The sequence below is a fragment of the Mugil cephalus genome, chromosome 4 (assembly GCF_022458985.1).
Source record: "Mugil cephalus isolate CIBA_MC_2020 chromosome 4, CIBA_Mcephalus_1.1, whole genome shotgun sequence".
Taxonomy (NCBI): domain Eukaryota; kingdom Metazoa; phylum Chordata; class Actinopteri; order Mugiliformes; family Mugilidae; genus Mugil; species Mugil cephalus.
In genome coordinates this window covers 10,820,161-10,847,555 of record NC_061773.1, presented here as the reverse complement: position 1 = coordinate 10,847,555, position 27,395 = coordinate 10,820,161, and the positions used below count along the sequence as shown (strand labels likewise).

The 27,395-nt window shown below is 43.1% G+C and overlaps 1 protein-coding gene across 6 annotated transcripts; it reads right to left on the bottom strand.

Annotated features, from left to right (window-relative positions):
* Window positions 1-1,393: 1,393 nt before the first annotated feature.
* On the bottom strand, window positions 1,394-27,117 carry eya2 (EYA transcriptional coactivator and phosphatase 2). 6 transcript variants are annotated; one of them, XM_047583973.1, is made up of 16 exons: window positions 26,811-27,117; window positions 17,149-17,270; window positions 16,909-16,967; window positions 16,517-16,628; window positions 15,840-15,956; window positions 12,031-12,107; window positions 11,761-11,944; window positions 10,021-10,157; window positions 9,803-9,886; window positions 6,785-6,874; window positions 4,762-4,820; window positions 3,851-4,011; window positions 3,292-3,406; window positions 2,991-3,112; window positions 2,775-2,875; window positions 1,394-2,469 (listed from the first exon to the last, which is right to left on the bottom strand). In XM_047583973.1, exons 4-16 carry the CDS (start codon window positions 16,617-16,619, stop codon window positions 2,389-2,391), a joined length of 1,431 nt encoding a protein of 476 aa, XP_047439929.1. In that variant the 5' UTR covers window positions 16,620-16,628; window positions 16,909-16,967; window positions 17,149-17,270; window positions 26,811-27,117; the 3' UTR covers window positions 1,394-2,388. The 6 variants fall into 6 exon arrangements, with proteins under 6 accessions (XP_047439929.1, XP_047439930.1, XP_047439928.1 ...); XM_047583974.1 differs by having other exon boundaries at window positions 16,517-16,623; window positions 17,191-17,270; XM_047583972.1 differs by having other exon boundaries at window positions 16,909-16,964; window positions 17,191-17,270.
* Between the last annotated feature and the right edge of the window lie 278 nt (window positions 27,118-27,395).

Below are 27,395 nucleotides of genomic sequence, written 5' to 3'. Positions count from 1 at the left end.
AAACAAACCGCACCGGTTTTTAAAAACCTCTTGTGAAATAGCTTCTTGTTCATCCGCAAAAGAAGTTGGTTTTCAAAATTTTCCCCATACAGTCTCGCTTTTTTTGTGCTTATTAAAAGTATTGCAAGAGTTGGTGTGTTCAGTTTCAGCAAGAGCATGCAGTCGACTTAGTGACCCCATGTGATCTGCTGGAAAAGCTGGAGGAATCTTCATCAGACAGTGCGTTTACATGCACGTGAAAAAAACTAATTATTGCCTTAATCGGACTATAAAAGGAGAATTTAAGTGCATGTAAACACGTTACTCCGATTAAAAAGAGATGCAGGACCCGGTGGCTTCACTCAGTGGCAGAGAGGTTGCTTCCAAGTGCTGCTTGATTAGTCTATTCCTGAAATACAGTGAGGATGAAAATATAAATGAGGGAATTAAACCATTTTAAGTTGTACACATGTAGTTTCATGCACTACGCATGCATCTATAATTTACTGATGAATTGTGACTGATGAAAAGTGTCAAAATGTATAGCTGTAAACTTATTTTTCATTATCCAAATGTTCAGCTGGTGCACATGTTTTCTCTGAACCATAACCATTCCGCTTTCATTACAGGAAATGTGCAATGTGTGTTAAATTGTGCACTCACGTTTGGTGTTGGTACCTGGCCATGCAATCACGTCCTGGGAACAAATTCCTGCAGCCTGGCTGTGTGGTCATTACACTATACACTACGATCTAAAAGCTACTCACACTGCCAATCAAAGACCTCATGTAACATATTTCCCTCTGGTATCTGATAATTATTACTACTAATAATCTTCCACTACACTAGCCTGTGTCATTAGCCCCAATCTGTCAACTCTGCACCACATGTTTAATTTATGATTGTGTTTGTTGAGATTTTTTGGTGCTGGAGTGACGTCGTCGGCAGTCATCAGACTGCACCACTGCTCTCGGTTCAAGCAGATAGGCGTGGCGTCACAGCTAGGTCGACTAGGTATCAGGTGTGGAAAGGACGATGATGAAAGGTAACGTCAGTGCGGCTTCTTGTTTGCACTCGCGCCCCAACACGATTAACCAATGACCCGACTTTTCTGTCTGTTATCCATCGTTATTGGTTACCGAAACAAAACAAAACAAAAAGTAAGCAAGTGACGAAAACACTTATGAGAAACGTATTGGAGTAAAACTCTGTATCTGTCTTTTGAAAATGTAGTAAAGCAAATAGAAATAGTAAAGCACTGAAATCCAAAAAATAAAAAAACTTAAGTACAGTAACAAAGTATTTTTTCTTACTGTCAGTGTTACTTACTGCACAACACTGGTCATCATTCATTTGTCATTTAATTCTTCATGAGTGTGAAATTAGATTAAACTCAACTCGAGTTTTCCCACAATGCAATTAATTTATCTTTATTAATCTACTTGAACTGTCCGTCAAAACAAATAAAGCATTATATACAAATCATGGCTAAGCTGACAGGCAGTGAAATCGGCACATGCACAACCATACCAGTCCATCTATATTACAAACAGGTTATTAGGAAATTTAACAATGACAGAAAAGTGAACAATATACAACCCAGAATCAAAAGTAGGGATTTCAGCACCAGCCTAATGTACAGCATCCTCAAGGCAACTTCTTGTTAAAAAAAGAGAATATTTTTGGTCTTTAAAAAACGATTTTTGTCCCAAATTCTATACCTCATTATATTGTAGAGTTGAACCAATAATAAATAGCTCTAATTAAAATGGCAACACTATATCGATAGCTTCTAACTATGAAGAATGTTATTTGCCATTTACTTTAGCTGACACATGAATTTTAATAAGTCTAACATAATAATGGAGGCAACATCTATCAAACATAATATCTTGCATTTAGTTTTGTATTTAAAATAGTAGTGGCCGGAGAAAAATGTCTCGAACAAAACATGACACAGCAGGAAAAAAAAAAAAAAAAGAATCTGAACTTTTAACCTATGTAGAAATTGCAATCAGTGCAGCGCTTGTGTACAAAAGTGGGACACAACTCATAAACTTGAGATGAACAAATTTTCTTTAAAAAAAAATTTAAAAAAAGGAAATATGTTTAATATTTGAAGAAATAACCATGGTTCCCTGGGGTTAGTAACGAAGCTTTGGTCCCTTATTTTACTTTGGTCTTTTGTTTTTGGTCCATGTTTATGTGTCTTTGATACACTTGTAGCCTTGCTTCAAGATTCTCACAGTTCCTTTCACACACTTTGGTGTAAAAACTGTCCAGTTGCTCCCTCGAAATAGCTGAACTGACTCTGAATCAGTCTCTAGGGGCAGTTTCACCCTCTTGGTGTACTCAGAAGTTCAGGAGCCTTTCAGGCGATGAGTGGATTAACATGACCGATGGCGCCCTCTAGAGGTAGTCGAGCTCCAGTGCATGGCTCAGAGCCTCCAGATCGGCCCGACAGGACACCCTCCAGAATGGCATGTTCTTCTACAAAAACAAAAAATGGAAAAGAAAAAAAAAACTTTAAATACATAAAATAACAATTTAAATTTAAAACCTTCTAATAAGGTGCCCATATGAACTGGAGGGAGGATAGAAAATAGAAAAGGTTAATTATAAAAAAAAAAAAGATTTTAAAAGGTTTACTGGAATGACAAATCCAAGAAAAATCCTGACATTTCAATACTAAGGTTGTATAAAACAAACTGCAGAAATCCAGTATGTCGTGAGGTTAACTGATTTGCTGAGGACCGTTTCTCAGCAGTCACAGTCATAAAAACTTAGAGTTATACCTTCTTGGCTACGGTTTCCTCTTCGACTCCATCTCCTATCACCACATACACCGCTCTCCGACCGAACCTCTGAGAGACACGCTCGAAACAGCTCTCTTTGCCTTTGAAAAGCGAAAGTCAGACATTATAATATTAATACCGTACCTTCGGATTAATAGCCTAAAATGGCAGAGGAAAGTACAGGAAGAAAGAAGGAAACAGGATTGACAACCTCACCTGTTTTGGTGGCACTGTATATGTTCTCTATGGGAAAGGCAGAGCCCAGACCATACAGTAAAACCTTAGAGAGGGCTGGGATAAGTTGAGTGGTGGTCACCAGCACATTCACGCAGTTAGGCCTGCAGCGGGACAGAACAGACACCAAGTTTAAACACCTTAACACACACATAATCACACACTACATCAAAATCTGAGATTCCTTTAATTTATAACGGAAAAATATCATAAAAGACAACAGTATACAGCCAACACTGATCGGCTGTTAGGTCCAAATGAAGGAGTAGTAGCATGAGCTGACCTCGAGTTGATGAGAGCCAGGGCTTTGAGTGCTTGAGTCAGCCACAGGTCGGTGAGGACTTCCATCTCTCTCCTCAGCTGTAACCACTCCTCTCGCTTGGGGCTGCCCAGCAAACCTGACCATCAGGGGGAGACACGGCTTAATGGTCAGTCTTTGAAAAAGAAGTCACCATTATAGCTGAACCATTATAGCTCGGGAGCATCAAGTGGAATATCTTAGTTTGACGGCAGGGCTGTCTGCAGTCCCTGGATGGACACATCTCACACACCACTGACACCACAGACACATGGTTTCCAGCAGAAAAAGAAATTGCCGGCGGTTATCAGAGAAGCCCGAACTGGGCCAGAGCAACGCAAACACTCACTCATCGATCTGAGCTCTTTTCTAAATTAAAGCACTGTGATTTAAATCTTTACTCTTTTTCGGGGGAAACCCTGTAACCACCGCCTCACATTTTTATACGCGCAAGAAAGGCCAACGCTTAGACCTCAGATAAAGTGAGACTGTGTAAACACCTCGTCTGCGCAGAAATGTTGAATTAAATGTGATTGGAACTTACCCCCAACATTATTCTTGTATGTGTTGTAGATCTCCTTGACTCTGCGGTATCGGAAAGCCAGTTTCCTCATCCAGTCCACCCCTCCGTGGACGCCTGAGCCCAGGCACAGAGAGCCGGCCCCCGCTGGGCTCTGGAAGCCATCGGACCCAAAGTTGTAAGTGCTGCAGAATAACAATACAGGAAACGGCCGTGATGTAGATACATTTTTAAGAGCATCTTGTTATAGATCTGTCAGCCATCGTTTCAAAGTTGATGGCCTGCATTTGCACAGCAATATTCACGAAAGCCTTTTTAAGCTTTAGGAACGGATTCTAACAATTCAGGAGAAAGAAAAGCAGAGCTGGTAGCATTCATCAAATTTAAGGCAGCGCGCCAGTCCAACCAAAAATATGTCAAGGACCCTTTAAGTTGTGAATGAACCTTTGTCAGTAAAAATAGAACGTGCATACAGCACGGCTAAGATAAATATAAAAACATCTTTCACCGAAAAGGGCCAAGTGCAATAAAATAAATACGTCAAAAGAGTGCTTTGGAATGGTTTGGCTCGTTCTCAAATCACTCCTAAAAGTGTCCTAAAGTGCTTCAACAAGTTTATGCAATAAAAAGAAGTCTGGACAGAGGGAGACAGAGGGAATGAAAAAGAGATATTCTGATGAGAAATGAAAGCGCTGGATAATCCTGTGACATATTATACGGCTGTGGAAGTCAAGAAAATAAGAGACATGCCCATGCTCGCATGCATGAACACACACGGATGCACACAAATGCTCACGCTCCTCGTCTCATCTTGCTGCTTTTCTTCCCTCTCGTGCACTCAAACCCAGAGGGCAAGTCTGGTTCACGGGCCACAGCAGAACTGTCAGAGCCTCTAAGCAGACCTTCGAGTACAGTAACACAGTAAAGGTCTTTACCTTAGATCCTGTCCATTGTCGTCTGATGCCACGTCATCAATATGGACCTGGTCGCATTCCTGGGAAAAGAAAAGGAGGGTAGATATATCAAAAGATCCATTCCAGAGCGAAGCCCCGTGCAGGCCGATCCCTCCTCTGCTGAGGGAGTAACAGCGCGACAGAAATAAAAAAAAAAAAGAAAAAGAAAAAGGAAAAAGACAAGCCTAAAATAGAAGACAAGGAAGGAGGAAATAAGGTGTCAGGACGCAGGACAATAAGGCGCCAGAGAGACAAAACAATAAAAATGGTGACGCAATTCAGCGGCCACCACACAGTGAATTAAAGTTAAAGATTTTTTTTTTTTTATAGTGTCTCCAACATTTTGGTTACACACACAAAAAAATGCACTTCAGAGTGGCCTATTGTCTTTAACTAGCACAGTGTTGTGCATGTTGGAGTTAATGCAACCTACCGAACTACAGGGGTTAAAACCAACCAACTAAATATGTGGCTGCAGCACAAACACCTTCAGCAGAAGCAGTAAAATGTGAAAGGCTGAATGAAAACAAGAACAAGAAGCAGAACTCAATCATCATATACTAATGGCTAAAAAAAAAAAAAAAGCTTCATGCCTCTTTTACACACACATCATACAGTGGCACACATGGTCATGCACACGTATCTGCCAAAACAGAGTCCTAGTATATTTCCTGATTGTCATGCAATGACCGGGACAGACAGCCTCTCCTATCGCCTTACAGCCGTCCAGACGGAGACGCTACCTCATCTCCCTTACATTGCTACATAACTCAATTCCCACGGGCAGCAGCCCACCTCCCACTCAGGTGTCATCCGCCTGCGCAGAGCTACAGAACTACTGACCACACAGAGCAAAACGACCCCCACAGAATAAAAATAAAAAAATAAAACACAAACATGAAACTCTAACTGGTTGTAGCAACAGAGAAATGACTCTCATTTTATTTAATCTGAACAAAAGCTGCAGATGAGATGATGAACCATCTATTGTTATCACTTATAATTTGTGCAACCTTCAGCCGAGAGTGTACACATTCTTCGTGGTATTAGAGTCATGACAGCACCAATAACAACTTGTTGCCGTCGGTGCAGCTACTGTCATACCAAGGATGAGATAATTGCACCTCAGGACTTAGCAGGAGTTGTCAGACCCGCTGAGGGGTACGGCTTTAGAGCTTTACTGAGGCCTGACAACAAAAGAGGGGATAAAAACTAGGTTTGCAAATGGCTTTGTTGGCTCCTTTCCCTCCTCTTGACTGTTCCTCCTCCCATTTGACTAATTTTCCTCTCAGATACTCAGACGTACACCTATAATTACAGCACAAAGTGTACTTGTTCTCCCTTCTCTGCGTCCCTCTTTAATCTTTTTTTTTTTCTTTGTCAGAACAAGCAATGTAGGATGAAAAACATACGCACTGTCCAGTCACTAGCAGGTACTAAAACTGCCTTTTAATGACCACTTAGAGTTGTTTTTAATTTTTTCTTTTTAAAAGAGTCATCACTTTTAAAGGTTGCATCAATATCCATTCTGAATAAGTGGGATTGTTAGAAAGCGCGCAGTCTAACTTCAGAGCATCATTCCAGCAAACCTGTCCTTTTAACATCCTCGTCGGACTGTCAGTCCAGGAAGGGAAATTGTTTGGAAAATGCCGCAGAAAGAATGAATACAGGATAAGTGTTGTGTGAGGGGATTTCTACAATGGCTGCCACTGTGCTTTGTGCCAAGTAAGAAAACAGCTCCCAAATGTCAGAGCTCTCTCTAAGCTGGTTTCTGGTCAACAGTATGTCAGCCAACACTACTGGATGTGTTCTCACTACTAAAGTTTTCCAGCTTACGTGAAGAAACTCTCGCAATTACTGAAAAGACATCCAGAGCACCGTGCATGAGAAGACTGAAATTTCAGCTAAGGAGAAGGGTGGTAAATAAATAAAGAAAAAAAATATGTTTCTAAATATGCATTTGTCACAATAAATTAAAAAAAATAAAAATAAAAATAAAACTCACCTCCAGGTCATTGAAGAAGAGCCTCGAGTCGGCCAGATTGAAGATCATTTCCTCCATCCACAAACCCAAAGACACTGCCTTCGAGGAGTCCTGACACAGAACAATAATAAAAAAAAATGAAATTATTTGGTTTAAGATAATACTTAAACACTGTGACTTCTGCATTCACTCATGAAGCTACAAACGGAGCAAAGTGAAACGGCGCTGGAGAAGAAGAAGAACGACCTCTCAGCGGGTTAAAAACGTCTCTGCGCCCTTTTTGAGCCTAATTACAACAACACGAAGCTCTGCTGATCTCTGTCTGCGGTTGGCACGGACGTCTATGTAATTAATTTCCCATCACTAAAAACTCTTTATGTCCTGAGGCGCGTTCTGAAAAGACACTCCATCCAGTCAGAGCCACGTTCGCTCCAGCTTGTTTCTTTTTGTTTATTTTAAACAAAAGAAAATTGCTTTGTAAACTGCAGGTACGGTCTGAGACCTAGTTAATAACAAACTGATGACAGAACATCAGCTCCGTCACTTGAAGGGCTACTTAAAAAAAAAATCATGAGCTTAGGCTGAGAATGACGGCCTGTGATGTTTGGACAGCGGTTAGTTAAATCGGCTTATCGAACATCACAACTCTTGACATGATGTCAGTGCAGTCGCCTGCCGGTCTCTCTGAACGGCTTTCTTCTGACTTCCTCAACCGGATTGACATAAACAGGTTTCAGGGAGAGGCAGGTCTGAGTATATGTCTGTCAGTCAAACTCCTCAAGCCCATTCTTACGCTTACCGTCTACTTTAGAATTTATTTATTTTAGTTCTCTTTAATCCAGCCGATGCGGTTCCCTGAGGTGCTTTCTGATTGACTTTATTCAATTCAGAATAATTAAGTTAAATGAACTTAATTTATTATTACATTATTCTACTCTTAGAGCCACGAAGTGACAGGGATTTCATGTTTGCGTCCTAAACAGTCGCAGGGCATCCAGCAACTGAAAGACGTGACCTATATTCCACCGACGATGAAAGAGCTGAGGTATTTACCCTCTTCCCTCACACTTCCCATTCACCTTCCTCTTGGTCTTTTTCTTTTGTGGGTAAATAAATCCAAACAAACACCCGGGTGCAGCATTGCGAGAAGCGTCACAAAGTTTCTGTTTCCGAACAACTCAATTACAAGGTCACCACACAGAGAGAGCTATAAATCATAACGCGTAGGCGGCAGGGCTGATAAACCGCACAGACGTGTCGTTGGTTCCAGACTACAAAGCAGGTGTGTGTGTGTGTGTGTGTGTGTGTGCGCGCGCATTGTGTCGATGGCGGCAGCGGCTCCTCTTTGACAGCGAGACAGGTGAGGCAGGAGGATGTCAGCCAAAGGTGAACGTTTGATTAGTGTGCTTGAAATGACAAGCAGGGCTGTCTTCTGGCAAGGATGGCAAAACGGGCTTGATGACACAAGCAGGGTAAATTAGAACAAAACAGCCCCCACTTCATAAGAGGCTGTTAAAAAAAAAAAATGAAGTAATGAGTACAAAGGGCAAAAAGAGTTCAGCGGGAGGAATAAGGAGGACATGGATGACAAGGAGAAAATGATGAGGGGGAGGACCGAGAATGGTGGAGATGAATAGAAAGGATGAAGAGGGAGGGGTTAAAGGCTTAAGAAGGGTTTGTTCTGTTTGTCTAACAATTGACATAATTATCCGTAATTGCCTTCCTCGGCAGAGCTGCTACTACACAGAAGGGCAAATAGAAGCCTTCTTTGAATCCTGGACAAGAGGACGAAACACCCAAAGCGTTCACTTCCCACCTTCGATCGCACACAGGAGGATTCGATTTTTTTTCCAATTTGAAAGACAGAGCTGGGGAGGAGAATTCACACACCAGCGGACGGAGTGGGGTGCAGTGTGACAGATGAGATAATGGAAGAGATGTTATGGGAGGAGGGTCAGCTCCTCCTCTGGATCCCCCTTCACCTCTGGCTTGCCAGGCCGGTGAAAACAAGTGTCTTTCAACGCACCTATTAGTCTTCCCCCGGACTGGGCCCAGACTTGCCGTTACATATAGGTCCAAACATTTGTTAATGCTAAGAATCGAATAGGCCGATTCGACGGGAAGAGCCTTGGCTGCGGGATAATTGATGCCAAATGTGTTATGGCTGTTCGAGTAAGACGAATTAGCGGCAAATTAGAGAGGGGAGAAGCGAAAAGAAAACAAAAGATGTTAGACTTTAAGCTGCCTCGACACGTTCGATTCTTAATCTGTTTTTCCGCTGTCACTCATTCGACTCCTCTGCTGCGTGTCTGAGTTTTGATGTAAGAGTCTGTCCAACTGCGAGCTGCCCCGGATCCAGCGGAGGGGTGTTTGGGTGGTGGGAGGAATCAGGAATTTTTGGCACATGAGTCACATTTCAACACATCCACACTCTTCTTGGCTCTTCCTCCTTTTTTCTCTCTTCAGCCCCCCTTCCCCACCTCTCTCCGTGGCAGAAAAGAAAGAAAAAGAAACAACAGCGCGCATAACCTGCCAGGGGCTGAGCACGGTCAGAGACGCTGCACTCAAACTCTCATCAGCCTTGTGTCAACCCGCAGGGGGACCGTGAGAATTCAAAACACAGCTCGCCGGCCAAAAGCAAGAAACGCACCGCTGTCCGCCCCTTGTCAGCTGCCGGTCTGTTATGTAAACGTCCCGCTGGCTGTCAATCACGCCGCAGGTTTCCGGGGCAGCTAAACAACCCCGGTGCATTATGAAAAGAAACAAGAGGGCAGAAAGGCAAAACAGTCGGCGTGTGAAAATGCTCGGGGATGAGACACGGAGGTCGAGGACTTGTCTCAGGCAGCCAAACCTTCGACTGTTAATCAAACAAACACTCTCCCCCTAAGACAAAGGGTGGCTTTACAAATACAGGATGAGGGTTTTGTTCTAACCCGTGCCAACCTCCTGAACACACAATTAACCGTTGTCAGAGTGTGATTAGCTGCGGCACATGTGTCTAACAGTAGATGACAAAAGGGAGGGGTCACGTCACCGTACCTTGCCAAATCGCGAGGAGAAAGTTCCCGTGAGGAGCGAATGGAAAATGATGATGGTTTCATCCAGATCCCAGATAAACACGCGCTGCAGTGAAACAACAGACATGTAATGTTAACCACATGACAGTTTGTGTGCGTGCGTGTCTGTGAGAGAAGGAGAAAGATAAATATCGTAGACAAATACTGATAATTTCCAACGCCGCGAGAGAGCGTGTTTACCTCTATATCGGAGTCCAGAGGTGGAGCGGGGTCACTGACTCGTTTTCTTCCTCTCAGCTTGCCGTCTGACCCCCGCCGCGCCGGGACGCCCTCGTCTTTACCTGGAGTGGGGGGGCTGGGCGGCGGGTGGTACTCGCCTGAAAGGCACGCACGTGTGACAAAGTTGTTCATCAGTCTTTAAAGAAAAACGCCATTTCCAAGGCAGCTGTAATCATTTAAAATGTCCAAGAAAATACACACAAGAGAAACAGGCGAATTTCTTTGAGCATTACCAGAGAAGAACTTAAAGAAAATCTGTCTCGACAATTTTGACACTTTCTTTCTTTTGGATGTAGGGAATTAGGTTAAAGGCTGCCACTGGTCATGTATTTCATGTGCTGGTCTCCTTCCCTTCCTCACTGTCTGCTGTGTTTTCAAAAAAAAAAAAAAAATCCCCACTGGAAACAACAACCAAAACCTCAAACCTAACAACATACAAGCTGAAAATGAAGGTTATGAGGAAGGCTTTGATTATTCGGGCTGTGTCAGCGACTGCTTGTAAAGATCAACAAAGGACATATTTACAGCATATGCTACTGTCTAGCGAGGATGTTCTCGCATGTTTTGTTTCGCGACGCCAGTGACACGGACTCGAAACAATGCGTTCTCCACGCTGTGAATACATTTCTGCAAGAGCCACACACGGATACGTACGAACCGTCAGTGGTTTTAATGAGTACAGTGAGCTCGTCCAGGTTTCCGGCTCCAGAGCCTTGTCTTTCAATTGCTGTGGGAACTTCGTTGGAGTTATTTTGTGGCATTTGCATTTTCGCTTTCAGCTTCGTGCCATCAAAGATCCGCATGTGACGAGGGGCGACTGTGGCCGACCCTACACGTTCCCTGTGTCTTGACTTAGAGGGTTCAACTTGAACACACGGCAGAGACGGCCAAAAGCCAGCGTCCACATTCGGCGTGGGGTCGCCTTAAAGGAAATATATTAATATATTTCTATGCCAGCAGGTGACAGCAGTCTATACCATTTTAAAGAGCTTGCCTCTTCATTCGTCCATTAGTTTACACAGCGGTGTGTACACTGAGAAGTGGGCTACCACTGATACACTTTAAGGGTTAGGTGCTTGCTCAAGGCACCTCAACCACCTCATCCCATATGACGCAGACCTGTGGCTTTACGCTGCTACAGCCGCTTCTCTAGCCACACTTCCAAGGCTCTTTCATGTCTCTTCTCATGCACTGGTTTTCTATCCTGCACAGCCAATCAGAGATCTCTCTAATGGACTCGTTCCGCCACAGACTCAAACAGTAATTTGACCCCAACGCTAACAGCAAAAACTACTCACAGCCTTTAAATATACCAACGACCTGACATGAGATCCACCCACATACACATGCAGCCCTGCTCTGGATGCTAATGGACAAAAAATACAATGTGCTATACAGTGTGCACTTAGGTTACCAAACACAATAAACATACAGTATATATATTTTATTATATTATATTATTTGTTACACCGATCAGGCATAACATTATGACCATCGAGTCCTAATATTGTGCAGGTCTCTCTCCTGCCTCCAGCTGTGACTCATTGTGTTCCAGTGCATACCACAGATACCTGATCAATTTGGGATCTATATTGTCACAAGATGGTCAGTGTTTGGTTTTAATGTTAAGCCTGATCAGTGTATTTGTCTGTGTTTAAGACAAGCTTGAATGGCAATGAAAAAGCGTCTAGGACTTCTTACCTGTATGTGACTCTGGGCTGTGACTGGGCATCATAACCGGGTGTTCCGGGTGCTGATAGGCTAATGGAGCTGTGAGGGCAGCAGGGCTGATGTTGCTGCTCGTTATGTAAGGGCTGTTGTAGTGGTGGGAGTTATAATATGGAGAGTACTGACTCTGACTGTAGCTTGAATACGCTGAAAACTCCTGACAAACGCAGAGAAGAATGTCAGTCAGGGGCATCAACATGCAAAACCTGGTCAGAAATATCTAAATGAAGGTACATTACGCACTTGTTGGGTAGGGTTGAATGGGGTGGAACTTGAGATAGCATGGGTGCCTTGGAAGATTCCAGATGATATACCACCACCTAAAAAAAAAAAAGATGAGAAGACAATAGTTAACCGGTATCTTGGATTGATACAGTAAATCCATTTTCAACATGATTTCACATCAGTGGTGATCCGTGTGGTGGAAGCGCTGAGCTATAATCTCTGTGACAGCTCAGTGCTGCAGGTGCCTACAGTGTGATTTATGATTGACATGACAATACCAGTGGGAAAGTCTGAGAACACTCATCTAATCAAGCCAAGGCAGGAATGTCTTCCTTCAAGCTATTTCCCCCCTGTCTCACCCTGCATCTTCTTGTCAGGTCTGTATATACAGTTTGTTTGCCTGATTGACTACGTCTACTGTAACCTTATCAACTCCACCTACGGCGCTGAGCAACATTTCTAAACTTTACTCCACCTCTTCTATTTGACAGTTAGCTGGATGTCTCAGAAGGATGCAAATTAAAATTGGCAGAGATGCTGGCCATAGACCAAACAGGAACGAATGAACTTGTGACACTGTGTGTGGCTTCTCGGGAAAAAAAAGGGGGCATCCAACTTCCTCATGGTTTTGTCTCATTTATGATCATTAAGCTATTAAAAGGGCTTAAGAGCAGACAGTTTCTGATTTACGGCATTCAATAATCAGTCAAAAGGCAGCTCTGTGACGCTGTAGTCGCTCACAGTGGTGCTTTGCGTTAAATGTTCGGCGCGCTAAGCTTGCAGCGTTCAAGGAAACCGACGGCAATGGGGTTTCAAAGCAGCAGATGTTTGGATAAGAGATGATGGATACACGGCCTAAGACTGGTCATTGTTAACAGACCAACTTCCAAACCTAGACAAAAGAATACGGTTCAGACAGTAACAAGACATTTGACTGACAAATGTGATTTTACTCTTCACTCAGACCGTTTACCTGCAAGAAATAAAAAGCCGCTCAATGGAACCTGACAGGACAATTCTACCGAGACTAGAATGGAAACAAGAAAACTTTCTTTACCAAGAGTCCGTTGCCTACAGATTTTGGATAAGCATATACATATACATGTATATAGTACAGTTAGTAAGGGCAGGGTGTCATCATTTTAATTGAGCATTTGATAATTATCCTGAAAATTTTTTTATTTATTTATTTTATTTTATTTTATTTTATTTTTTAAATATATTCCAATTCAGCAATTTCAGTGTCATGAACTGATGCTTAAAAACACATTCAGTCAATTAAATTCATTACCTGGGAGCCATTAATACATGTAGACAGGGTTACGTTGTTCATCTACTGAGGGCCAGAACTAAAAGTCTAATAGTTGTCAACATTACGACATGTTATTGTCTTTGGTTAACCAACGGACTGGCCTACAGGCCGGTATTTATAACCGTGAAGTAGGGACTCTGGTGTGGTTAACAAAGCTTAAAATGATATTTAAACTCGTACTGTTTATTATATGGGTGTTTATTGCTACAGCAGCATGGCACCATTAATACAATGTGAGCCTGTGCACACAAAAGTGTTAGTTTTATCCTATTAGTTCTGACTGCTTCCTGTACAACAAGTCGCCATCTAGGAATAATACATATTTACTCTTGTCTGACACGATCTCAAATGTCCTAAAATATATTTTTAAGATCATGTACGAAGTACAACTTCCATCATTTTATCTGTCATCTGTTGATTTCTCTTTCTCGTGTTCCCCGCATTTCTTCTTCCCCGCGCCACAGTGCATGACAATCTGGAGAATAATGACTAAGTGGAAGAATCACCCTCAAACCTCCGAGGACAACGAAACAGTCTTCGGAGCCACCGAGGAAAAAACACAGAATGTCTATGGAGTAAACACAAAAAAAAGCTCCTAAAAGTCTCCATTTGGTTTCACTTGCACACACAAAGCACAGTGAGTGCACTTCGAAGGCTTTTTGCGGTGCGTGTGTGTCTCCGTGTGCGTGCATGTCTATTGTGTGCGGCGTTTTACATGACATGGAAACATTCTTAAGTCCGACCAACATTTGGAACTTGTGGCAGTTTATTACCGTTTGAAGTTCGCAGTTAATGATTTATGCATAAAAATATTCAAACAAACTTATTTTGTTTGGGAACAGTGTCCTTCAAACTGTAACGACCCTGTTAAAAACTGTTTGTTGGTTCAACGGTGGCCCACTAACAAAGCGCAGTCACAGAAGGCTTTGCAGTTTGTGCGTGGTTTCCTCAAAAGCAGGTTTACATGAATATTTACATTCCCAAGAAATGTCTCACGTTTAAAAGGGAAAGCAATATGGAAAAAAAAAAAATGACTTGTCTGGGAAGGGCTAAGAAAATGATTGATCTGGAGTCAGTGGGTAGCGGGAGAGAGATAAAGGCTGATAATCAAAAATTCATGCTTAGATCACACAGTGACTAGTGAGTCTTTTTGTGATAACTGAGCATTCGGGAGGAAAAAGATTTGATTGATTACCTGACTGACAGAAAATAAATCTGCAGCTGTTCTGACAACAGATTCAAATCCTCTTCTGTCTTTTCACAAGCTAAAATATAAGGATTTCATTTGATGCATTTCTTAGTTACATATTATAGTATATATATCTATATCTAGAAAGTGCCCGAAAGGCCCAAAAGTAAAAACCTTTCATTACTATTTTGGAAATAAAATTCATTTTAAGATGCCAGCATAGCCTTAGTTATGTGCACTGCTGGGCAAATGATTAGTATATTAATATATAATGAAAACAAGCACTAGTAAGATCCACTTTGTGAACAAAAAAGAAAACAAAAAAAAACAGTGATAGCCGTTGAGCTTCAGAAATGTCCTCAGGTCATTCTGTAGAGTACCAGGGACAATTTCTCACAAAGACAGGAAAAATGTAAATGTATTACCCTATTACCACACAAATAGCTTGCACCAACCATCTGCATTTCAAAATCTGGAATTTACGCCATACTATCTGTCTACAGTAGTATACAGATGATGTCTATATCACAGCCTTATGACCGTTTACTGTTCTGGCCGTTTTTTGTCTCTCTGTCTCATCCATACGGTTCAGAATTGGCCTCGTCTGCAGCGTCACACTGACTCACCCCTCCGTAAAATGCTCCTTAACCTCTCCCCTCTCACACACAAGGTCAATTTCACGCTGGTTTCAAAGCCATAAAGTCGCACTGAGAGAGTCATGCTTTGGGCGCCGGACGACTGAGGAATGTGTACAGCGCAGACATACACATATTCAATCACGGCCGTGCGTGGGCAGGGAGTCACACACACCCCTGAGCATACCGAGCCTTCATCTGACCGTTTGTTTATCAGCGGGACCCTCTGCCCATCTATTGTTGTATTCCTGTTTTTATTTACTTCCTACCCACTCCATTTCTCTTCCCCTCTGTCTGTCTGTTTTCGCACTCTCTCTTTCTTTTCCGAGGAACAGACGCAAGCGCGAGCATGCTGCGTTGTTGGTCTGAGTGGAGAAAGGGGGCCTGACCCTGAGAAAAGAGGAGGGGTGGAGAGACTTTTGACGCCAGGAGTCCAGACCGCAGCTAATGGAGAACAGGTGTGGCGGAGAGAACAGAGAGAGGAGAGGAGAGGAGAGGAGAGGAGAGGAGAGGAGAGGAGAGGAGAGGAGAGGAGAGGAGAGGAGAGGAGAGGAGAGGAGAGGAGAGGAGTAAAGGATGACAAAAAGGCCCGATGCTCCAAACACTAAGGCCAAATCATAGATGGTGTATGATACATCTGTGTGATAGCGTGTCCTTTGCACTCAATTTGCATGTCGTGTTTCAAACTAACCATGTGAGTGAGAGTAGCTGTAGAGGCTTTGACTGGGAGGAGTGCTGCTGAAGTTCGAGTAGCCCACTAGTCCTGTCTGTCCTGGGGAGTGACTCAGACCGTCCTCAGTTTTAATATCTAGAACGAAAACAGCAGTACATTCATTCATTCATTCATTTTGCATTCGACAACTCCTCGACCGAACTGCAACTGCAGTGAATTCATCACTCTGTAAATGGATTTACTGATGTAAACAGTGCCTTCTGGTGCTCTCTTTACTCCCATGTAAATTAGTCACCCATTCAGGAGAACACACGTCTGTTTCACGTTTGTATTCGGTGTTGTTCAAGTTTATAAATTTCAGTCAAATTTGAATGTGTGTCACTGTGATCAGAAAGGGGCAAAGGGTTCACTTTTGAAAAATGCGCTTTCAATTGAACACATGCAAAACATGTGACAAATAAGTTGGAATAAAACAACTTTTACCTCTTCCCATGAAATGACTGTAACAATGTGATTTCTGTATTATAACTAGGAATAAAATGAGGAATGTGTTAAAATTATTCCAACGTTACAGGCACCGAAATCTACCAGCACATCTATGCACTGCAAGCGCATCGCGAAAACAAGCACACGTTTGCTCCTGAGGTCGTTTTTCAAAACGGCCGCGCGATTTCTCAGCGTTTATTTGTACTCACTGTAAGATGGCATGCTGTAGCCCTGTGTGTGGTGAGTGTACGGCGCGTATGGTCCTGCAGGCGGGAGGGCGGGGCTGTACTGAGTCTGTCCATACGCAGCCATGACACTGATCTTGGAGAAGGGAGGAGAAGAAGAAGAAGAAGAACAAAAAAGTGAGGAAATTTAAGTAGAGTTCTTCTTCTCTTTATTTAATGTAACATGATATTTGTTTTTGTCACGCTGGAACAGAGAGGGAGGAAGAGCAGTTGGAAGACACTTTAGAAACTAAAGTCAGGCATAATTAAAGGTAAAAGGGGAACCAATTTTCTGGTCAAATGAACCTCAATTAGTTCCTATACACCAACACAATGTAATGCAATTTTTGTTATCTCAGATAAACGTCAGATCTTACCTGCAAAGGTGTGCGATGAGTTCTAAATAGGTGAAAGAATAAGCCGGGTACGGGCGCTGCTGGAAGGGAAAAATGAAAAGCGGTAAGAAAATGAGCAATTTTTCAAAATCAAAAGGAGCGGTTGCCAGTTTGAAATGTGACATAACATATTTCTAAAAAATATGTTATGTCACATTTCAAACTCTAAAAATAGGGACAACGTCCCCGATGAGCAGTTTTATTACTTTGCTGCGTGGATACCTGCACTTTACTCTTTTCTTTGTAGTTTTTCTCCCCTCTCACCTGCCCCTGTGGAGAAAGCTTTATCCTCTTTATCCTGTCACACTGCCGTCAGTCTGGTTCCTCTTTAGACGTCAACTCTCCTGCGGAAACAATAGCAAGTGCACACCATCAAAACAAAAGGTATGCAGCTCCCTGACACATGGCGACGTGTTTTAGCAGGACGCGGTTCAGAGGAACATGTTTTAGGCTCTAGACGAACGCGGTAGTGATGTGGAGAGTGTTGGCATTAGACACAGTGAAACGACAACTTGAAGGAACCTGACAGGTAACACCGCCTCTGGGGAAAATACTGCAAATGCTCAACTACAACTTCGCCGAAGCCAGCATTTGCCACCTGTGTGCAGCTGTAGAGGAAATACACCAGGAAATAAAAATTAAAAAAAAAAAAAAAAAAAAAAGCCTCCAGAACAGGGCTGTGGTTTAAATTTAAAATAACAGCAGTGCGGGGGATAATAACAGTTTTCAGTTGAGCAGAATTTCTCACTGAAGACAATGGAGCTTTTGTAAGAGAGACTGACGAAACGAGACAGGAAAAAGCAAAAAAAAAAAAAAAAAAAAAGTTTTCCGTACGCTACAGTATCTCCTGCATTGAATTTCCCTTGCTGTATTACATCACTGAAGCAGTTGTTCAAAATCAATAAGCAGAGATGTAACATGGGACTGATGGATTTGCGAAAAGCGTGATGATTAACTGGCCTCGAGTTCCCTTTGTTTAATGTATCTACGTGTTGTTTTTTGGAAATAATTAAATGCGTCGTAGCATGCCGCATTAGAGTTACGCAAGAAGACGTGCACCGTGATGGGACGGGAGATCGGATCTTGGTGTTGGGCAACCCCCTTGACAGAAGTCATAGAAAAGAGTGATTGAGCAAAGGTTCCAGGTGAGTAGGCTGGAGGTCAAAAGACCAACAACGCATCAATTAGTCTGAGCAGGAAGCTGAAGGAGGTCACTCTGTTCAACTTCACTGTTTAAATCCCGTTCACACGGGACAATCGGAATCGAACCGAGCTGTGGAAACTTGACATGCAAATGAATTTCTGCTCTACTCCAGCCCCCCGTCGAAGGAGTTCAAACGAGGTTTATGAAGCTAAGTTAATCTCTGTATCTCGCCGTATACTGGAATTTTAATTATGTTGTGCCTGTAAATCATATTCTTGCCACCTTGCACCACTGCTGGTGCATTTAACAATAGAGTAAGCTACATAAACTAAAGATATCTGGTGGATAAACGAAGGCAGGGTCCAAGAAAAGCTGCTGATGCTCCAGATAAAAATGAAACTTTGGTTTCAGATTAAGTCTCACGGTCCAAAAGAAAAACAAAAAGAACAAAAGCAACAAGAACTACTGACAAGAACAATGAAGTGGCTTTTCTTCCTTTCTTCACTGGAAAAGTGGAGAAAGAAGAGAGAGAACTAAAGGGCAGACAAGGATGCTGCTTTGCTGCCCTTCAATAGGTCGGTATTTGAAAACTATATTAAGTCAGCAGCTATGAAGCTATTAGTATTGCCTTGAAACAGTTTCTTTGTATTTTCTGAAGCACACAATACTATTTTAGGCAGGCTTTCTCTTTTGGAAGCAATTTGGAAGAGGTCCTTAAAGAAAGATTTTTGTCAGTTGAAATTACAGCTGCAGTGCACCAAGGCCTGGCCTTAAACCCATCCAGCCTATTTGGAAATAATTAAATCACAGATGGCGTGCAAAGCCTTATCACCGAACATCTCTTCTGACTTTACTAACACTCTTCTGTCTGAATCAGAGCAAATCCATGGAACCAGGTCCCCAAACCTTCCCTGGGCAGTGAAAGAAATGGTTTTGTTTGAGTTAGATGTTCAATGATTATACATATGGGTGCATGTTTATGTGGTGGCCACTTAGGTGACAGAGAAAGGCATGACCTGCCCCTGTACCATTACTCGCCTTGATTTGTGGCTACACGGCGATCCAACTGAACTGGCTGAAATAATCTATTAAACTAATCTTACCCCTTTCTCTCCTTCTGTCTTTTTGTTTCCCTCTCTCTCTTTCTCCATTTGCCTCTGGGCCATTCCAATCTGCCAAAGCTGCAGCTAACTGCCCGACCTCCGACCTCGCTGACAACACGTCGACAGTGACAGATGACAGTCATGAATTATTGGGGCGACGCAGTTTTACAGCAGCAGAGGCATGAAGGTGGCCGCAAAGAAAAAGAAATGAACGACTTTTTCTTCTCTGACGTCAAAGTCGTGTGTTGTTTTCCTGCGCCTAAAGCAGCAGCTGTTGTTTTTTTTGACAGATACAGAAAACTAGAAAAAATAAACATGCACGTGTGCATGATTGACCTTACAATAAATGCAAATAAACGGGAAGATGTGAAAGATAATTTAGTTTGTCGCTTTAAAAAGGGACGTGTGGGGGAAAAAAAACGATGGCAAATGACAAGACAGGGTTTCATTCAAAACTTTGCAAATTGAATTTGTTCAGCTTAACATTAAATTAAGCATTAAATTGTATCTGCATTAGATTCAATTTTGATATCTAAACGCTCAATGCAAACCATGTGTTCATGTATATCGTTTGCTTTCATACGATGGTTTTCAACTTCAGAAAGGATCCGTAACCTCGGTCTGAGGCCCAGCAGCCTTCAGAGACCCTGATCTGACCGTGGAGCTCAGGAGAATGACACCGATCCTGCAGCAAAAAGCACAAAAGAAAAATAAGGAAAGTGCTGCTGCGCGGTACATTTCCTCGTACTTCCCAGGGATCAAAAGTGAAAGAGAGGCCTGTTCGGAGTCCTCTTGACTTGCAGCGGCACTGTATGCACACGCATGCACGTACAGACAAACACAAAAACTGTGTGTAATAGCCAAGGCACTTCCTGGTTCGGGGTGAGGCCTGGGAGGAGGGCGGCCGAGGCCATGGGAACTACAGGACACCGGAGGGAAGATGAGCGCGGCTCAGCAGAGATGTGGAGGGCCAAGGGCTGAAACTAAAGCTAAAACAAACCCAGCGGGGCCACGGGGGGCCACAAGGCCACAAGGCCAGTCCCACCAGCCTCACCTGGGTCCCAGGGTTCCGCTAGACCACTGCTTCTTTCACGGATATCAAATTCTCGCCTTTGTGCTGCGTATTGTGCTTTAAGTTGAAATGTCATTTGATACAATCAAAAAGCAATGCGCAGTGCTTATGAAGGTTTACCCAGCTAAACCACTGAGCAAGGAAAGGACGACTGACGAACAACTGTACACAACGACTAGCTCCGCTTGTCAGGAGGCGACAGAACATGTTTGTTGAGCTCCGTGGTCGCTAGCGCAAAGAATAACTTGGAAACAGAGATAAAAATCAAACACTAGTCAGAGACAGTCTGCACTCAGTTTTGCACTCAGCAAAATTGTTTGCATAAAGCTCAAGGAGGTGTCATTTTCCAGTCCAGTGGATCCATAAAGGTTAATATTAGGAAATATAAAGACTATGTCCTGAAAAAAAATTAAGTAAACAAACAGTAACAACCGAGTATCATGTTAGCGGTCTGATTTGAACAAGCCCGGCAGGGTTGAGTATCTACAGGCATGCGCTGAAAATAACCGACTCATCCCTTTTCAACACCTTTCATCACCTTTTAATCACTTTTTATGTACTTTATGACATCTTGAGGCTGGCGGTGATGGAATTAATAACAGTCTGTATGATTTTCCATTGAAAGGGCGTGTGCCACTCCATCATATTTACCCAAGTCAAAGATAATGTGGTCATGTCGGGCGTCTGTGTGTATCTGGTCAGGCTAGTGTTTACAGTTTCAATACGAGTGCTGTGTCATTGTGTGTTTGAGCCTTGATACAACATGTATGACTCCGTAAATCCTCCGACTCGTCGTTGTAGCGGCGGCCTGACCTTTATGTACACACTGCGGTTCTGAATCAACGGCTCGAAAAGGTGACTTGCTGGTCTGTAATCACGCCATATGGGACCCCACCTGGAGCCCTCAATTTGGACAGTCGGCCTAAGTGCCTAAGGGAAGTTTGCGGGGAGGGGGTTGATTCACTGCTGCCTTTTCCAGCACAAACCTCCCTTTCACTCTGTTGATAAAAGATATAGAACAAGGACCCACTATTTGGGTTTGTGCGACACTATCAGGGTTTTCGACGTGGAAATCTTTGCCATCTGCCACCTTTCTTCAACCGCTCTGGGCCTACAGCTGACAGCTCAACAGAACAAAAAAAAAAAAATCTCGGACATTTAGCAACTTTAATTTCAAAACTTTTAACCAACAAGACCAAAACCTCCAAAGATAAGGGAATGCACGGTGATTATGATTCACCACATTCCTCGCAGTTTATTTATAAATCTCAAAGAATTGTGCAATGACCAACAGAGTACCAGCCTTTTCCAATCCTGCAAACACAGCCCGAATAAGACGAATAATCCTCCAGCGAGCGCAGTACAAACTACAGACTACCTGCAAATCTGCAATCTGACTTGCATAAAGCATAACTTATACAGTATTTACATAACTATAACCAAATACATAGAGAACACAAACGGAAACCAAAGCCCAGGGCTGGTTACCCTTTTAGCATTTTCATCCAACGAAGGAGCCTCGAGATATATTCCTCTTCTTTAGTCTGACCACTACATACCCAGGGACATTCAGACTACTAAAAAAAAAAAAAAAAAGCAAATAGTAAAAATAGTAAATCTAAAACGGTTACGAGAATACAGGAAACTTAGACTTCTAAATAGTTTCTAGTTAGTTTTTGAGAGCCACCAAAAAATTCTCACAAATTGTAAATGTTCAATGTGCAGATGTTAAGTGGACCTTCCTTTTTTTTGTTGAGCCCGCATACAAAATCTGACATTTGATGAGCACAACACACATATCCAGGGTCCAGGTATGTGCTTACTACATTCCCAGCTGGTACTAACTGAACTACACTGCTTACATCATCAAGCACAAATTAAAGTAACTGGAGCAACCAGTTTAGGAACAATGTGAGGGATTAATCCCTTTTACTGGCATGTTCAACACTTAGTTTCTGCAACATTTCCCATAACCAACACATACACAAACACACCAGGCTAATACTCCTGATACTGATTAAAGTGAAGTTTAGTTTTTTTTTAAAAAGTTTTTATTAAAGTGAATGAACAGTGAATTTACATAATGACAGAAACAGAGATCCTCTGAAAGAAGACTATCCTGCAGGAGGTTGCAATTAATCTCTGGCAGCAGTGAACCTGTTGTCGACTCCGTCTGCACTCTGTAACTTTACCTCCAGGCTTGGTGGCCTTTGCTTTTCACTTGACTAACTCCCGCAATAAGACTGCTTCAATGCCAGAAGCCCCCTCTGTTTCTCAGTAATCAAAACCTCTTCATTCGACAATGCCGGCGTCTTTTTCTCCCTTTTTCTCCAGCACACACTCTTTGCTCCCTTCTAAATTACCTCTCAAAAGCTCCGCATTCCTTTTCCTGCTTCCTAATTCCGCTTCATTCTTCCACACTTGGGTTCACTGCCTATGTCCGAGGACTAACACTAATAATATCCCCTATAATGCCCCCCCCCCTCCATGTAATATTGCCAAATCCGAGAAGGACCACCTACCCCCAAGGCCCAGACTCTGTGTCCCCCAGAACCAGTGCCCCGGGACGGGGTCAGAGTGAAGGACAGCTGGCAGACCTCCCAGCAGCCTGGAGGAGCGGGTGTGGGGTTGGAGGACTGGGCTGACCCCAGTCAGATGGTGGTCTGGCTCCCAGGTAAAAAAACATCTGGTCCAGTGATGGGAGGGCGGTCGTGCGTGCGCTCACACACTCGAAAAGTGACACACGCCCTCTATGCATGAGTGCCACTGCGTTTGCTAATGAACATAATGAACACGCGCGCAGAAACGTACACACACTCTCAGATTTGCCGCTTTATTACTCATTAGGACCAAAGGTTTGGCCTCGATCAGTCTCCTTAGCACGTGATGGCGAGCGGCCGCCCTAGTTGCTAACAGCTGGCCAGACAGAACTCGCTGATAGCCGAAGCTCACAGGCGCTACAGACGGACCGAGGTCCAATTACTTCTTTACTGGTAGATTTACTGTGCGGGTGTTTATGAGGGGGACAGGGAACGCGTAAGAGAAAAAAAAGGAAACCAAGACTCATCTATGCCTTTATGGGCAAGATAAGATTACAAGACAAATGAAATATCATCAAAAATGAGCTGGCACACGCACACGGAAAAAGGATGAAAAGAACACTGAACTGAGGACAAGGTTCAACGAGAGGCAGCAATGCAGAGGAAGAATTCTGAAAGCATTAAGACATCCCAAGAATAATTATTAAATTCTCTGTTTTGGGGGAAAGTCGGTGAAGGCTGCGCGGCGATGTGTGTGGCTTTCACCATCCTCGAGATGAGATAAGGAGAGCGGAGACAGTCAGAGAGACAGCTGTTGTCTGCTGACAGCCCGGGGTTTATTACACACACACACACAGCCGTAGACGCACGTCAACACGAGGCCTCCCCAGGAGCTTTCTCGGAATTAAGGGAATTAAAAAGCGGAGGGAAGGGAAGGAGGAAAGAGACATTCGGGGGGGAACTTTTCAGGCTTCAAAGTTTTTTGAAGCAACGGGTCGACGGACACAAACAATCAGGGACGTGGAGTTTTGTACGCACATACCTTCAAGGTTCCGCCCGAATAGCTCAACTGACCGTGCCTCCATCACACATGCACTGTACGCATCCTGAGATATGACTAAACAACGCTACGAGGATTACAGAACAACAAGTCGCCACGGGGACACTTCTAAATCACTGTTTTGAATCTGTATTGTCTTCTTGTCTTAACAAAGCATATGTAAAAGACTTCTGCGAAAGTATTAGGCTGGACCGGCCGTTGGCGACGACAGCTGCACATATCAGGCTACGTTCATGACCGTTTCTTCTGAAGCCGTGCAAAGTTTAGAAGCAGTTGTTCGGCGAGCTGAAACCTTAAACTCACAGCCCAAGGAGGAAACTGAAATTTGTGATTATTATTATTATTATTATTAAGTCTACAGTTTGACTTTACATTTAGTCCGGAACGCTCGAGAAGGCGGAAAGACGCACTGAAGGGAAGAACAACAAATGAGACACTTGCTGTGAGGCAATGAGCAAATAAAGAAAAAAAAAAGATGAGGGCAGCGTGTTAAAATCAAGACAAATATGACAAAACCATCACACTGATCTCTTGTCAGACATCAGGTGTTGGAACACAGCCACGAGAACGTCTTTCTTCAAAAGAGACAGACGTCTGTTACCACATCCACAATGCCAGACAAATGTGTTCGGGGCTGAGCCAAAACAGCCTGAAAATTACACAACAGGGTCTGAGAACAAGAGAGAAGAATCTGACTGAATATTGAACACACTCACCACAAGTAAAATAGTTTTTTTTTTACACCAACTCCAACTTTAATCGCTGAGACGATACCGTCAGGGGGGGACTGAATATAACTGGAGGCTTTCTGGGTCAACATTACAGTCCTGCTATAACCCCATGTTGACTCCCAGTCAGGGAGGGAGGGAGGGAGGAAGAGAGAGAGAGATGATGATGAGGTGAAAGAAAAAGAAAGAGGGAAAGAGACGCACAGAAGCTGAAAGACATCAAGAACTGTGCAGCTGTGAGGAAATATATTAAAATCGGTGCAGATAAAGTCAGGAAGAGCAGAGCTTCCTAAGAAAATATTTATCATTCCAGAAACGTTTGGCTACAGAGGGCTTTGGAATTAATTTGTGTTTTCTTAAGAGGGGGTGCCTTGCGCTACAGGATGGGGAATTCTCCACAAGACGGGATCTTTTGGGCTGCTGCTTATTCACAATTTATTAGAGCTAGTAATAAGAACCATGAAGGCTGAGGAGAGAGAAGAGGAGAGGGTCCCGGGTCAGCCACGGAGAGGGAGTGCAAAAAACGGGGCCTAATGTTATTAGGAGGAGAGCCACGGCGTTAAATCAAACACGCTCGAGCACCACACCTTCGGTATGCAGTCCGAGCACACCTCTCCGCAGCCTCCATCGGACCTCTGGATGTCATTTGCGAGGGTTAAAATACATGTATATCAGGAGATTTAGGGGGATTTACAGTCCGCCAAGGACCTGAACGTGATATCCAAAATAAGAGTCCCTCCTTGGCTGGCCATTACCCCTGCAGGTTTATTTCAGATAATTGATGCTGACATGGGGAGACAAAATTCTGAAATTAAACTGGCTTCTGCGAAGGTTGGAAAACTGGAAACACATTTCTATGAATGTTGTTTGCCCCACAACAAGGACTGTAATTAAAAAAATAATAAAATAAAAGTCATTTTTTTAAAAATCAATTTAGAAGGATGGGTATTTTTTTTTATTTTTATTAATTACATTTTGTTTTTTGTTTTTTTTTTAAAAAAGGATTCTTATCTACTGAGCTCACATTTTCCAAATCAATTTTAAATCGCACAGCTGCAAATATAAGCATACTGTAAAAATGCAGGGTTAGCTATTACTCATTTATTTATTTAATTTTGTGGTTCACACCATTTTATTAACGTGATCCCCTCACAAAAATTACAGGGCCCCATTAATCACTGCTGCTGGGCCTATCCAGCAGATAGAAATGTCTAAATGTGATCCAAACGGCTGGCAAAACACAGCCGGCGAGTTTGTGCTCCGGAGCCGTGAATGAAGGGGGTCCTTGAAAAATATGAATACCAGCCTTTGAAAAATGCTTAGCGAGGCTCCCCTAATTTAGTTAATGAGGGTCCCTACATGGCCGCTGAAGGTGCTGAAGGGGCGTCAGTGATTTGGGTGCAATCTTCTGTAGTTATGGGCCCGAGTAAAAAAAAAAAAAAACGTTGCACGGATTCAGCCAGCACCAAGAAAAACAAAGGAGCTCAATCAAAGGAGAGGGCACCTCAGACACACACACTCATACCCCCTGGATGTTGTAAATCTCTCAGTGAGACACACGTTTGTTGATGGTGAAATTTGGGACTTTTCTGCTCCAACAAAAAAAAAAGAATCAATAATTACAAGGTTATATAAGGCAGAACAGTGAAAGCCTGGATTAAACTACACTGACAGAAAAAATATATCATTACCAGGTAGTGCTTTTTCCTGCATTGCAATATAGTTTGAACACACACAAAAAAAGGAAAGTGCCATTTGATGTTTGAGGACTGGTGTCATAATTAAATACAGGTCGTTTCCTAAAATACACACATTTCGTAAAACGTGTCATTCTTATGCTGGCTTAAATGTAAAATCATTGAAGGAAACGGGTAAAATAATTAAAAATATTCCCCATGATGACATATTTTATTTGTGTTTTTATATTTTATCGCCATTGTTGTTCTTGTTTCGAAAGAAAAATAGAAATAGTAAAAAAGTGCACATGGTCATTCTGTTAAATATGCCGTGTTTTGGGGCAAATGTGTAAATTAGGCAACGCGTTGTATTTAAAAAATATTTCTTCGTTTAAACGGAAACAGGCAAACTCCAGAGGCTAATTCACTAACGTCGTGGCCCCGAATGAAGAGCACAGAAAACGCACGGCCAAAATTAGCGCATGATGAGGGCGCTTGCTTGGAGGAGGAAGACAGAACAGAAACAAAGAAACACCTGAACATTTTCTTGGGAACACTTACCATTATTCAAAGTGAAGCGAACGCAGGAGGAAAAAGAAAAAAGATCCGATTGTCAGTCAGAGGCTCTCCATGCCCAGAGAGACCCCGCAGACTTTTCGCCAAGTGTCCCGGTGAATCAGTGACAAAGCGGTCGCTCCTGCGGACTTGGAGGTCCCGAGAAGAAGAGCAGGGGCAAAAAAAAAAAAAAGCTGAGGAGCTCCAGGTGAGAGCTTTCTTCTGCGGACACTCATCGATCTCTTCCTCTGCAGCTTCAGGAGCGTGTTTGCTTTCCTGGCGGTAGGGAAGTGATGTTAAGTAAATGAGCAAAGGTTTCTGGTCCCTCCTCCTCCTCCTCCTCCTCCTCCTGGAAGGGAGCGCGCAGCACACAGCCTGTACGCGTGTGTTTGTGTGTGTGCGTGCGCGCCCCCCTCCCTTATCTCCACTCAACCTCCCTTCATTAATTCCCCTCAGCTTCGCTCCTCGGCCTTTTCCTCTCTATCTCCGCGTTAAATCTTTGTTTGGTCAAGGGCTCTTCTCCGCGCCTGTTTACACAACGACCCTCGGACTATTCAGAGAGACTCTCTGATGCTCTGTCTGCACTACAGA

What these genes read in the sequence shown, in the direction of transcription:
- eya2 (XM_047583973.1), bottom strand. Translation starts at nt 16,619, where the DNA reads ATGGCTGCGTATGGACAGACTCAGTACAGCCCCGCCCTCCCGCCTGCA. An exon ending in CTCTGGACTCCGATATAGAG is followed by an intron (nt 9,887 to 10,020) that starts GTAAACACGCTC and finishes GTTTCACTGCAG; the next exon opens with CGCGTGTTTATCTGGGATCT. An exon ending in AGGAAACCGTAGCCAAGAAG is followed by an intron (nt 2,470 to 2,774) that starts GTATAACTCTAA and finishes TTGTTTTTGTAG; the next exon opens with AAGAACATGCCATTCTGGAG.